The 13,537-nt window shown below is 37.6% G+C and overlaps 1 protein-coding gene across 6 annotated transcripts in view; it reads left to right on the plus strand.

Moving 5' to 3' along the window:
• L3MBTL3 (L3MBTL histone methyl-lysine binding protein 3) overlaps nucleotides 1-13,537 on the plus strand; it is an 80,362-nt gene that overhangs the window by 45,774 nt on the left and 21,051 nt on the right. For all 6 annotated transcript variants that reach the window (XM_054061480.1, XM_054061481.1, XM_054061477.1 and 3 more), the window contains exons 12-16: nucleotides 4,966-5,042; nucleotides 6,474-6,559; nucleotides 8,898-9,008; nucleotides 10,775-10,889; nucleotides 13,182-13,284. In XM_054061480.1, the coding sequence (XP_053917455.1) occupies nucleotides 4,966-5,042; nucleotides 6,474-6,559; nucleotides 8,898-9,008; nucleotides 10,775-10,889; nucleotides 13,182-13,284 (492 nt within the window). The remainder of the gene's footprint in view (nucleotides 1-4,965; nucleotides 5,043-6,473; nucleotides 6,560-8,897; nucleotides 9,009-10,774; nucleotides 10,890-13,181; nucleotides 13,285-13,537) is intronic.

The raw sequence follows: 13,537 nt of genomic DNA on the forward strand, positions 1-13,537 counted from the left end.
AGTGGAGCCGCCACTTTTTCTGTCCCTCTGTGTAGCTCTCTTATGGGTTTGACTAATGTACTCTGCAGCTTTTGGCTCTGCTTCAGCTTCCTGGATTAGCTTCAGTTTCCAATATGGATAATAAATACCTTTTTCTGTCTGCGTATTCTCACACAACAGAAGAAACGAATCTCAAGGGGCATGAATTGTGTGGACATTATAATCTTGCTTTATTAGTTGAGCATGTTTGTGTCACCACTGCACTGCTTGGTGAAACATGGTGATACTCTGCTGCGGTTCAGGGATAGGTAGACTTGGAGGTGCAAAATTCTTCTGCTCCTGTTAGTGGCGGTAGCCTTATTTTGGCTTAGCAAGCATCCTAACAATTCATGGATCATCGTGTTTTATGAAGCACATGAGCTGTGTAATCTGCCTTCTGCCATGGGACATGGCAAATTGATTGCGAAAAGTCAGAGTAGCCTTTAGCTTTCCAGCTGACAAGTCTTGGGCTTAGGCTGATAGACTGTTGTTGTTCCTCCAAACTAATGGCTAATATGTCCATGAAATAACACACATTAATTAGAGCATAGTAGTTTTTGTGTGTGACTTTTACTGATCTCTAATTTTATTGTTGAATGGGCTATTAGAAGGTAAAAGGCTGTGAAATCAGGTGGTAAAAATGGATTGGATGACCTAGTTTTGCTAGAAGAGGGATGGATTTTTTTTTCCTGATGCCACCGCGGTTATGGAAGTTTCTTAAAGGCTCATCATTAATGACTGGCATTTTCTTTTAAAGCAGATCAAAATGTTGTGGATGGTTTATAGTGCTATTTTGCAGTGGTGTGGTGTGTAGCACTCATTGCTACATGTTCCATGTTCAGTCCTATTGCTGTTATGTCAGAGCATCTTCCAGGAGTGCATCTTGCATTGTGACATACCTCAGTCACTTGCTGTTTCTTGGACCGTCAAGGCAAGAACTATGTGCAGTGGCATTTACTTTTCAGAATTTTATAAAAATGACTGTTCAAACTGTGCTTGGAAAAGCAAAATGGAAGAAATATGTTTAGAAGCTTTGTCTTCATAGATGTTTTTACATGTTTACCTCATTATTTTAAGTATAATACTGATACACCATAATGACTCATGAGCATGGGTCTTGTTCCCAAATTTATCTCGTGAGACTTTTGAAAATAATTTGTGGAATTTACTCCAAAACATTTCATTAAGTAAGGGATATGTCCTTTCTGCGCCTCATCTGTGCAAAATTCTTCCATGGAAAACATAGAGGCATATAAGAGAGATGTGCTCCCATTGCTCCTTAACTCCTCTTCACATTTACTGTAAAGAGATGGGAAGAGGACAGAGGGAGCATGAAGCACTCGCCTTTGCTTCAGTTTGTTTGGGCCAAAGCATTTCTCGGAGTCAGATGCTAAATTTTAGCAGTGCAAAATTATCACAAAAGTCCTTTTGCTTCCTTTTATTAGTGGTGACTTCAGTGATTTAGAAAGTATCCGGTGTGATACTGGAAATATTAAATACATACAGTGTAACTTTGTAGATAGTAGTAGGACAAAAGCTTGGTATTCTTCAAGTGGGCTGCGTTTTTGGCTATTGTTAGAGCCATTGCAGGGACTATCAAAGGTAGGTTTTATCTGCTAGAAATTGATTTGTTTGGCATCATTACAAAGAAATACTAGCAGGGCTGTTTTATCCATAAAGCTGCAAGATAACTGTAGTAGGTTGGCTGATATTTTTCATCATTAGTATTTAACTCATTTTAGTTAGAAGGAGTGCTTGTTGTGAGAGTGCTTCTGAGACACTCGGCCTACATTTTTGTTGTTGAAGTACATCAATACTGAATTTTAAACATGTAAAATTACTTTTCAGATTTTAAGAAAAAACCTCACTGTTAATCTGTGTATTCTAAATATGATGTGCTCCTTTGTTTTAATTCTGTGCAGCACAGGTTCAAAACTGCAATGTGATAGTAGCTCATGGTTCAGTATTTTCTGTGCTGTGATTCCTTTTGCAATCATTAAAACATGTTAAATGTGTTTGTGTTTAAGGTCTGCAGACCTAGTATTTTGATCTGAGCCTTAAGGCGTTAGGGTGCCGACTAATTAATATAACTTCTTTTTCTGTCGTGCACAGTTCATTCCACCCTCTTGGGTATTACAGATTATCAACATGTGATATTTTAGAAAAATATAAAATAGTATTGCTAATTAAGGGAAGTTAATATGTACTTCCAGCATGCTTATACTTTCTGGGTAGATACAGCTAATGATTATTCTATAGCAATCGAGGAGAGCAGACCCACTATTCAGATATTTTACGTTAGTTACTCTTGGGCTGAGGGGACAGGGAGAAGATAACACGTAACTCTCCAGCCGAACGTTTGAAACATTTACTTCAGAGAGGTATAAAATAGAATCTGTATCACAATGAGTGTTTCAGTGTTTTATGCAATGATTGTTGTATATGAAATACACGTCCTCACGCATGGATGCTCTCTGCTTGTCTTCTTTTTGCATGATATATTTGTGAACTATATGGAAAGCAACATTCCTTCAGCAGGAGGGAGAGAGGGTGTTTCTATCTAGACTACTGCTTGGCTACTTCAGCTTGGTTTCTTGATCCCTCCCTGTGGAATGGAGGCCTTACCTACTTCAACTTTATCGGGCTGTAGATTGTTGGCCTTAGTAAGGCACTGGGCTTGTGGCCACTGGAGAGATGGAAGCGCTAACGGAATTCCACAGAAAAGAGATGGCATGTAGTTGGGAATGTTTAATGTCAGCTACTGATGCACCTTTAGGGTTAGGAAGTAATGGGAGAGAGAGTGCACTGTAGTGTTGAAAAAATTTGGTGAGACGGGCTCCTAAGAAAAGCGAGATCTCTAAGAACGGATCTGCATGGGAATTATATGGTTAAATATGAGTTTCCAGCTAAATAGAGACGAACAGTATGTTCGCATGGCACAGTGCAGTGCCATGCAGAGTAATGCCAGCTTTCTGTGTCAGCATGATGTTCCTTAGTTACCCTGACTACATAAGCGCTATCTACTTCTTTAAAAAGCACAGTTAATTTTTCAGCCAAATCAAAAACAATCATTAAGTATTGATGCAGACACAGGGATGGTTCATGTTTCATGGTGTAGTCTCATGGCTTTTTACTTTTCCTGTAGATCAGGCTTACTTTTTGCCTTTGCTAATATTGAGTAATAATATAATAATTATAATATGTGGCTTATGCATTATGTATTATATACACTCACTGTTATATTGTGCATAATATATTATGTTACAGTTAATAATACAACAATATGTAATAAAATTATGTTTCTGTATATATAATAATTTAATAATACTGAATGTTTAAACAGTTTTTCCCTCATCTGCTTTTATATCATTTATGTGTTTGCAGTATGTTTAATTTTTTTTGTATGCTAACAGAATTTCCTAGCCAGCACTGCTTTCTTCTAAGTACAATGTAATTGAACCAGTGAGCACAGTAAAAGTGATCTCTCCTTGCTGGCATCAGGGAGATGCCAGCAAGCGTATCTCATCCTGCTTCTGTTAATCGTCTGTGGTTCTTGTGGCATGCCACAGGCAACAGCATTAGTGCAAAATTTTATGTATATGACAGAAAATACAGGAATTTCTTAGTGCTTTGAGTAAGAGTTTGATCATTTTTTTTTTAGAGCAATTTGCTGTCTGGGATCACTGATTAGTTCTGGATTCTTTCAGGCAATCTTGGGCCTAAAATGCTGTTTTATTCCTTTTTGCTGACAATTTTCTCAGACGTACACTACTTATGTGCTGCTGGGTTATAATAACATGTTTATAGCTCCATGCAAACCACTCAGAATCTGGGTTTGAATTTTAATTTGTTATTGACAGTGCATTGCAGTTATACATGATTTTCTAATCTGCCTCCAGGTGCAACTTGGAATATTAATCAAAGTCTTGAAGCTTTTGGTTTAAAGTGTCAGTCTTGGCATTGTGAAACCCTGTCTGTCCTTCATGATAGAATCATAGAATAGATTCATAGGATGGTTTGGGTTGGAAGGAACTTTAAAGATCACCTAATTCCAAACCCTCTGCCATGGGCAGGGACACCTCCCACCAGACCAGGCTGCCCAAGGCCCCGTCCAACCTGACTTTGAACACTTCCAGGAAGGGGGCATCCACAACTTCCCTGGGCAACCTGTTCCTGTTCCAGTGTTTCACCACCCTCATTGTGAAGAACTTCCTAATGTCTAGTCTAAATCTTCTCCTCTCCAATTTAAAGCCATTCCCCCTCATGCTAACACTACATGCCCTTGTAAAAAGTCCCTCCTCAGCTTTCTCGTGTCCCCAGAGCCTCCTCTTCTCCAGGCTGAACAACCCCAACTCTCGCATCCAGTCCTCACAGCAGAGGCGCTCCAGCCCTCTGATCATCTTTGTAGCCCTCTTCAGGACCCGTTTCAACAGTTCCATATGCATCTTATGTTGAGGACCCCAGAACTGAACACAAGACTCCATATGAGGTCTCACAAGAGTGGACTAGAGGAGCAGAATCGCCTCTGTTGACCTGCTGGCCACGCTTCTGTTGATGCAGCCCAGGATACAGTTGGCCTTCTGGGCTGTGAGATGATGAGGTTGCTGTGTTCTTGCAACCAGCCAACATCTTTCTACCAAAAGTCTCTACTTGAGAATTTTTCAGGTCTGGCATTATAGCATTTCAGTAGAAATCTACCACTGAATTATAGTACTTGATTTTTTGATCTTCCAGTGAAATTGTAAATTAAACTTTATGCTTGTTCAGATGGTAACAGGTGTGTGTTAAATGCATTCAATATCTTCAGGTTATATTTGCAGTTTAAATGTAAGTTGAAACTGTCATAGGTTGTTTGGAATTAATTAAATCTTTTTGTATTGCTTGTTTTCTGAGCATAATAGAGTGAAGAACTGCATTGCCGATCCCTTTTTTCTCCCCCTTTTCTAGGTGCGAGGCAGCTAGCCCACATATTCATCCTGTTGGATGGTGTAAAGAACATAAACGAACTCTAATCACCCCACCAGGTTTGTATCTGAATACATGTGTATAAATATATATGTGTATATATGAAGGATTTAGGGAGGTTTTAGTCAGCTAGCATCATTTTTTTTAGTTTAAATATAAGTTTAAGTTTACAATAAGTTTATTGTTATATCTCCAGAATTTTTCTTTCTGTAGTTAAGAATTGGCATTTGGACAATTCTGAATATTTTCGCAGGAAAGTATTGGAAGTATAAGTACAATAGACATTAGGTGTGATATGTGCACAGGTATGCTGCTTTAGTAGAGACATCTGTCCATGAAAGAGCCCCCTTGGAATCTGAACACGTTTTTATTTTTGACTGAATGTCTTCCATTAGAAGACATGATGAAAATGCTGATAAAACAAATTGCAGGTGCATGAGATTGTTGAATAAGAAATACATCTTCATGTGAATTAAGTATGTAGGATAATGGACTGATGAAAACATTGCCTTACGCGATCAAGGAGTCAAACTTGTAAGGGCTCTTTGGAAGGCAGGAAAACACAGTGAGAGAGACAATACAGAAGAATGAAATGTGAGAACACCACTGTTTCAGAACGGTTGTGTATAGCTGGATGATCTAAATGTCCTGTGGCAGAAACTGCCATCTGTGGTCTGAGAGCATGGAAAATTTTAATTGGTTAAAACCAACTTTGACAGAAGTTCTAAAAGCCAGCAGTCTTGAAAAGTTGTCAGCAATCTGTCTGTCAGGAGGTTAATTACAGCCTATTATTCAGTGAAATCCCTTTTAAAACAAACCAGAGTTTGTTTTGTTGTGTTCTAGATTATGAATCATAATGTTTAAATTTCAAGTTAAACATCTAGTGCAGATTGAAGGCAAGGGACAGGCACTGGCTTTTCTTTAATAACAAAGCTGTCTTTGTGTTGCTTGCATAAAGTGTTTGTAAACATTACACTTTCTGATAAACGCAACATCTTCTTTGAAGATGCCTGTAAATTATTCTTACAGGAAGCATCCGGGCTGTTTTTTAGAAATCTAGTTCAAAACAAAATTCACTAAAATTCACTAAGAAGTAGTCAGGTGTGCAAAGCTGTTGCTGGCTGGAATGTGTTAGCCAAGAAGTTAAGTGTTTATAAAATACCGGATTAGGCTTATAGTACTTGAGTGAATTTATTGAATTAAGTGGACAGATTTTTCCAGTCCACATTATTTGTATTCTCATACCCAAAGCAATTGTAACTTTTTATGCTAGTTGCTCACTAGTGTGTATGAGAAGATTGCTGGGTTTTTTAGCCTACATGGTGAATGTGTCGGAGACAATTAAAAATAACCTTTCTTGTAATTGTTTTATAAGTCTGAAGTGTAAGTCAGGACAGTGTTATAAGCATGTTAGGCATTCTGTGAATTAGATATCAGCTTTATTTTTTGCACATAAATATTTATTTTTGCTCATATTTCTTCTGAGCCAGATTATCCACAGGCTAAGCATTTTTCTTGGGAGAAGTATTTGGAAGAAACCAGTTCATTACCTGCACCTGCAAGGGCTTTTAAAGTGGTGAGAAAATGTTTTACTTTTCCATGCTTGTAAGTGCATGTAATTAATTAACTTAAGAAGAGAAAACATATATAATGTTGTTGTGTTTCCAGCAACATCCCGTTAATTAGTTGTGTAATAGATGGTTTATTTTTATGCAAGTTTGCCATTCACTGTTGTTGTTGTTATATTGTTATTATTATTTACACTATTACTTTATTACTTAAATAATTATAAATGGATTTAAATGCTACCAAATATTACTAATGAATGTAATTTGCTGTGGGAAATTACTGTCTAGTTATTAGAAATAATGAGATAGCTACTGAGTCATCACAACATATTTTGATCTTATGCACTTCTCTCTGTACATTTTAAAGGGTGCAATATGTACAGTGAGAATGTAAAATTTATTTTAGGAGGTGAGGCCAGTTGCCTATCTAATCCATTGTCTTGGCAGTAGCCAAGAGAGAGTTTGTATTAATATATTCTTCAGTAGACTTTTTCTTCTGTGAGCTTGTGACTAGGGTGCATGGGTAGCATCCACAGGCAGCTCCCTGACTTACCTGTGGTATTTGTGAACACCCTTTTCTTTTAGCTTTGTACTTGCTATATTCTTTCAGTTGCACCCATATTTCTTGAGGATTTCAGAGAGGAAAGTGGACTGGGCAGTAATGCAGAAAGGATTGCTGTTAGGAGCCAACATCAGATGAATGTTGCTCCCAGCCCCATGTCTTACAGCACACTGAAGCTGATTTGTCTCGGCTTTTCAGATTAGAGTCTCTAGTTCTGAATAACGCTTTGCTAAGAGCTGGATTAACAAAAGCAGAAATGTGGTGCTTGTAGCAGTTTCTGGGGTCCACCAGAGTTTATTACTGACCTGCATTTTATCTAAAACGTGTCTAGCACAATGACATGTCTCAATCTTGTGTACTCAGCAAGAATACTTGGTGCAAGGATTAGGAATGTATTTGGTTGTATCTGGGAGGCATAGTCCTTGGCAAAACAGTGACGGGCTGTGACCTTGATTAAATCAAGCTAAAAGCAAATGTTTCATTTTTCTCTCAGAGCATATGCATTCTAATTTCTCCCCTAGCAGTTCAGGGAACAGCCATTGTGCAGGGTTCAGCAGTGGGAGTGCCCCACCAAGTGACCAGCAGACACCTCCAGGGAGCAAGGTCTGGCTGCCTGTGTCTGCACCAGGAAGCTGAACAGGACACACCACAAACGTGCAGGCATTGACAGCATTAAACTGGGAGAGTGCGAGCTGGCATGGCTCAGCACTGTTCCAGAAACTGTACTAGCAAAGAGCAGCTTGGGGATAGTGTAGGTCCCAAAAGGTAGCTTAGACGAGGCTAACTGGATTTGACAATAGAGGGGGAGGAGAGCTTGACTGCATCGGGGTCAGCTGTGCTGTGTCTTTTGGTTTCACAGCTAGAGGAAATCACTTCTGTGCTTTCTGTACTAATACAAGGGTGACCATATTAAAGTTAATTGTGATAGACAATAAAAAAGCAAATTTGATGAGAATAAAATATTGATTGTGTTGGAGTTTGGGTGAAGTCCTCTTGAGACAGTCACAGTGTTTTATATTGCATTATGAGAGAAAATAGGGTTCTTAAGCTGCAGCTGAAGAAAAAGCATTGATATTCTGGAAAGTCTTATAGGGACAGATATGTTACTTTCCTAGAAATCTAAAATAAAAAGCATAGCATCTTGTGCATATGTTCATTTAAAATCGAAATAATTTTTGGTTTAGATTTCATAGCTATAGATGGCAAAGTTAAAAACTGGTACTTCTAAGAAAAACATGGGTTTTTTTTGCCAAAACAGTATGATGTAACAGGTATTTGGTCCTGTTTGTTCTGAGTGAGTATTTGCTGTTATACTGCGGATTAGCTATGTTTTCAGTAGGAAACTGAAAAAGAACTTCATCCATGAAGCAAAACCACAAATATGTTTCCTGTAGACAATTTCATAGACATTTCAGGTGATGATAAGTATTACTTCATTCAATATTGCATGGAAACTGTTGGCCATATTGCTGGGAAAACTTTTTCTGGAGAGTTTAGGTAAAAAAAACCAGCTGATTTCAAATAGAGATCTCCACTTACTTGCTTGGATGGCTTGATCCAGTCCATTCCTGGAGAACCAATAATCCCAAAGTAGTTACTTCATTTCTCTAATCTATTAGCATTGGTTTGAATGATGTTTTTATGCTTGGATTTGTTGGAGGGAGAGGGAGAAAATTTTGAGAAAATAAAGGCAGAAAGTTTTCTATGGATTCTATGTACTTCAAAATTGTGTGGGACTTTTGAGGTTTTCTTCTGTGCCATATAATATAATTCTCCTTTTCTAGAAACCTTCTCATGGCTTTCAGAAAAACATGAAACTTGAAGTGGTTGACAAGAGAAATCCGCTATTTATCAGAGTAGCAACCATTGTAGATACTGATGACTATAGAATAAAAGTAAGTTTCTCTGTCTTACTGTACTATCCTGCTTGAGTGCCTGATGAGTGGTTGGTAAACCCAAAATCCTGGAGTTGTAAAGTTAAGCACGGGAAGAAATAAGTCACATTGCTGAGTCCTGCTGGGTTTTGCTCATACTTTTCACTGATTAATGTGTGTATAATTCCTTTGGAAGGGGTTGTTCTGTTATCCTCTTAGTTAGATTTGCTGACGTAGTTAATTAGAGAGCAGAGTTGACTGTGTTGGAAAATTGCTTTGGGAACAGTTGATACAAGACAGTTGTCTGTTCTATCAAGAAATGCAATGATTTAATACCAGCTGTCAAAGGGCTGCCATGATATTTGTATTAGGGCCCATAAAATATTTGGCCTGGGTTAATTGAATCTGTCTCTATAAACTTGCAGGGAAAGGGAAGAGATATAAATTAGATGTGAAAAAATAACCCTGATCTCTTTTGCCTTGTCAATGACTTCTGCAATTCTGAAGTTTATATTAATTATGGACTTCAGACTGAATTAATCTCAGATAATGTGTTTTTAAGAAATTGCGGTTTTCCAGAAGTTTTATAGTTGAATTATTTTTCTATTATTGTACAAAACGAGTTTATGCTCTGAAGCCCTTAAGTGTTAAAAGGACTAGGATATTCCAGATACCCAGTTAGACAGATATAAAGGATATTTGTTTGCACTTTATATAGATTTATTAGGCATACCTGGTATTTCAAGCAGGAAATGCAGCTGAGATTTCATTTTGAATCTGTATTAACTGATGATAGGGAGTCATCAGAAGTAATTCTGTTCACACCTACACATTTTCTATCTAAACTTGAAGTTGGTCATGCAAAAAAAAAAACAACAAAAGAAAAAAATGCTCATCCTTTCCAGTCTAATTTATTAAAATGACAGGGTTTGTAAGTCCTAAAGTTACAAATGATAGTTTGATTGTGTAGCATGTGTTGATAGAGCTCTGTTTGTATGTATCTGTGTGTACGTACATCCGCACATGCGGGCATGAGAGAGCTGAGCAATTTGGTAGTACAGAGGTCAGGCAAGATTTGAAGATACATGAAAAGCCATATGTATAGCCCATACTGGTGGTTTTCTGGAAAGTCGCATATTTAATTTTCTCTTCAGTTTCAACTCCTTATCGCATAGTCTGATTTTAGTTGAGTGGGGGCTGTCTGTTTTTTTAAGGATAAATGTCATTTTTTAATCACAGAACGGTTTGAGTTGGAAGGGACCTTAAAGGTCATCTAATTCCAACACCCCTGTGACGGACAGGGACACCTCCCATAAGATCAGGCTGCTCAAGGCCCCATCCAACCTGGCCTTGAACACCTCCAGGGATGGGGCATCCACAACTTCCCTGGGCAACCTGTTCCAGTACCTCACCATTCTCATTGTGAAGAATTTCCTACTTATGTTTAATCTAAATCTTCCCCTCTCCAATTTATAGCCATTAAAGTCTTTGCTTACTGCTCTGTTACTCTTAAAATCATGTTAAAATGGGAGATTAAAAAATGTTTGGATTTTTTTTTTTTGAGAGAGAGAAAAAAAGGAGCAGAAATATGATTCTTCTCTCTTTACTTCAGTTAGAGTATCCCTCGGTCCAGAATCTAATATACATGCATTTTTCTGTGCAACATCAATAGTTGTCTTATAGTACTTTTTCTAATGGACGTGTCATTTTTACAGATTACTTGGGCAAACGGGTTTTATAGAGAATTTTTCTGATCTAAAATGTATCATTCTCCTCTTTGATTTTAGGTCCATTTTGATGGCTGGGATAGTATTTATGATTATTGGACTGATGTAGATAGCCCTGATATCCATCCTGCAGGCTGGTGTGCAAAAACCGGGCACCCTCTTCAGCCCCCACTGAGTAAGTAAAGTCACATTGTAATGTAATGATATTAAAAGGCATGTGTACTGTGCTGTCTTTTTCCCTGCTGGTGCTGTCCAAGAAAGAGTAGCAACCAGGATACACAAAATAATGTAAATGTGCTATTTAGTGCAAAATCAATGGTCAGTAATTATTAGCTTTTTAGTAGATAACTTTATTGATCCTTAAAATAGTGGAAATACAATGTTTCATAAGAATTACAGTCAAAACCTGCAGTAATGGTAAAGATCTGTTGCGTAAAATCCTGGTCCTCCCAAAGCCAGTGATGAAGATGCCCTAAGTGCCAAAGCACAAAGTGAATAACAAGGAGAAGGTAGGGTGCAGCACTTCTTAATCTGTGATGTGCATCCTGTGTACTGAGTGAAGGAACAGTCCAGTGGGAAAGAGTAGTCTGTGGCAATAAAAATCGAAGTTGTTTTATATGTCAAAAGAGCTGAATAAGTTTACGACGTTACTCTTGGCATGTGAGTGGTGGAAGTGACTTTTCAATACTATTTAAGCTACAAAACCAAAGGTGGACAATGTGACAAGATAGAATGTAACTGTCCATTAAATAGAAAAAGACTTATTAACTGCACAAATATGATTAAAATAGGGTGATTACTGAATAATATATTCCTACAGCCATATGACTATATTGCTGTAGATTATTGTATAGAATATGGAATATTATAAAAATATTGTTTCCAAATAAGTTAAGATTAATTTCAAGTTCTGTGAAAGGTTTTCAGAAGGAGGGAAGAAAATATTTCGCAAGGCACAGTATATTTTCCTCAGTCAGTAAGATATTCCCTTTAATGATGCAGTCCAGATACCTGTCTTTAAAACAGAATTTTTTTTGTGAACGCTGTGCAACGTTAGCTATGTTAGTCTAGAGCAATCATCACAATGGACTTATGCTCCCATTATTTGTGTATTCATAGTGTTTTCTCTTAAGGTGTAGTGAAGTCATGATGGATTATTACCTTTCTGATGGCAGTTAGGGAACTAAAAGCCTCGTATTGGTGTTGATTTTAATATCGTTGCGCAGCAACAGAAGCAGCAGATTCTTGCTTAAATATGGGCAGCCAGTTGCAGGTCTTCTAATTTAGGTTTTTAGAGAATTGTAATTTTTTAAGTGAAGAGAGAACATTTGTAGGAAGCTAGTTTTAGCCAAGCAGAGCATAGGTGAGGCAGGGCTTCCTTTCACAAAAGCACCCATACAAAGTTAACTCTTCCTTTGAATCCACTAACTTGTTTTGCTATAGGCAGCAATTTTGCATAAATGTAGAAAAGATAAAATTCTCTGTTCTCTCGTCTACTACGGTATTTTAAAGTCTGTGGAAGTGTTTGGACTTCAGTGTAGTCATAGTGTTGTAACATTAGCATAGTTTGTTATTATATTTGTTAAAAACGCTTTTGGGCTGTCCTAATTACACATAATAATTGTCCGTCTTTCATTGTCTGCCTGTGAGCAAGAATCTATCTTTCATCTAGGAAAGTTTATTTCAGTAGATGTTTTTATGTCAGTATTGTTATCTCTAAGGGAAGAAAGATACAAGTCCCTGTACTTTTCAAGTAAAACCGGTACTAGAGAGACAGTGCATATTCGCAGGACGTTCTCAGCTTTGTGTGCTGGAGTAGCTCTGTCTCTTACTTGCTATGAAACCATGGGTTACATACTGTATTTTCCTGAGTGTCAAAGCTAGTTTTGACAGCTACATGCATTAATGTCTCTGCAGGCATCATTGTTACAAGTTGATGAAAATCAGACACATAAATTCAGATAAGTAAAAATGTCAAAAATCTCTTGATGGCTTGTTCTTCTTTTCAGTAGTATTTTCAGCCTTTGTTTTCATGTCTTGTTCACTGGAAGACTTGAGCTAAAAATTGAGGTCAGTACCCATTATGGACAGATCCCTGTCTTAGGGAACAGCAGGGTAGCTTACTTTGTCTTTGCTCTTGCAAAACGACCAGGTTCCAGCTACATGTAGCTATTAGGAGAGAAATTTGAAGTCATAGAGTTCCTCCAAGTTTTGCATTCTTTATATAGTTGTAGCTTCCCTGTAGACATTTACTCACACAGAATAAGTATTTTTCCAATGGATTAGGTTGTTTGAGTCTCCATCGTGCTTTTACAGAATGCATTTGTAAAGTACTTTAAAGCTAGGTTTTGTTTACTTATGTCATCTTCATGTGTACTATGACACTCTGGTATTCCTGCAGATTTATATAATTTTTAAAGATTAGATACTTTTTTTAATACCATATGTAATTTCTCTTGGTATACAGGTCCCTTGGAACTGGTGGAAGCTTTAGAGCATGGAGGGTGTCCCACAGCAGGATGTAAGGGAGTTGGGCACATTAAGAGATCAAGACACACGGGTCATCACAGGTAAGTGATATGAAACTGTAATTTTACTCTTTCAATTGAGTGATGTGTTCAGATGGGGTTTTTAATTATTGTTCACAAGAAAACAGATCCAAACTGGAAAAAATTAGGAAATCTTGTAAACCCAAATATGCAATGTTTTCAGTTGCCATGGTGAGCATGCTGAAATAAACGTTAGCAGTCTGTAGCTTAATTTCACCAGAATGTGCCATGATAAGATTTGTCAAACGTCATTTTTTGTCACGTGATAGATTCA

This window comes from Cuculus canorus, chromosome 3, assembly GCF_017976375.1.
Source record: "Cuculus canorus isolate bCucCan1 chromosome 3, bCucCan1.pri, whole genome shotgun sequence".
Classification (NCBI taxonomy): domain Eukaryota; kingdom Metazoa; phylum Chordata; class Aves; order Cuculiformes; family Cuculidae; genus Cuculus; species Cuculus canorus.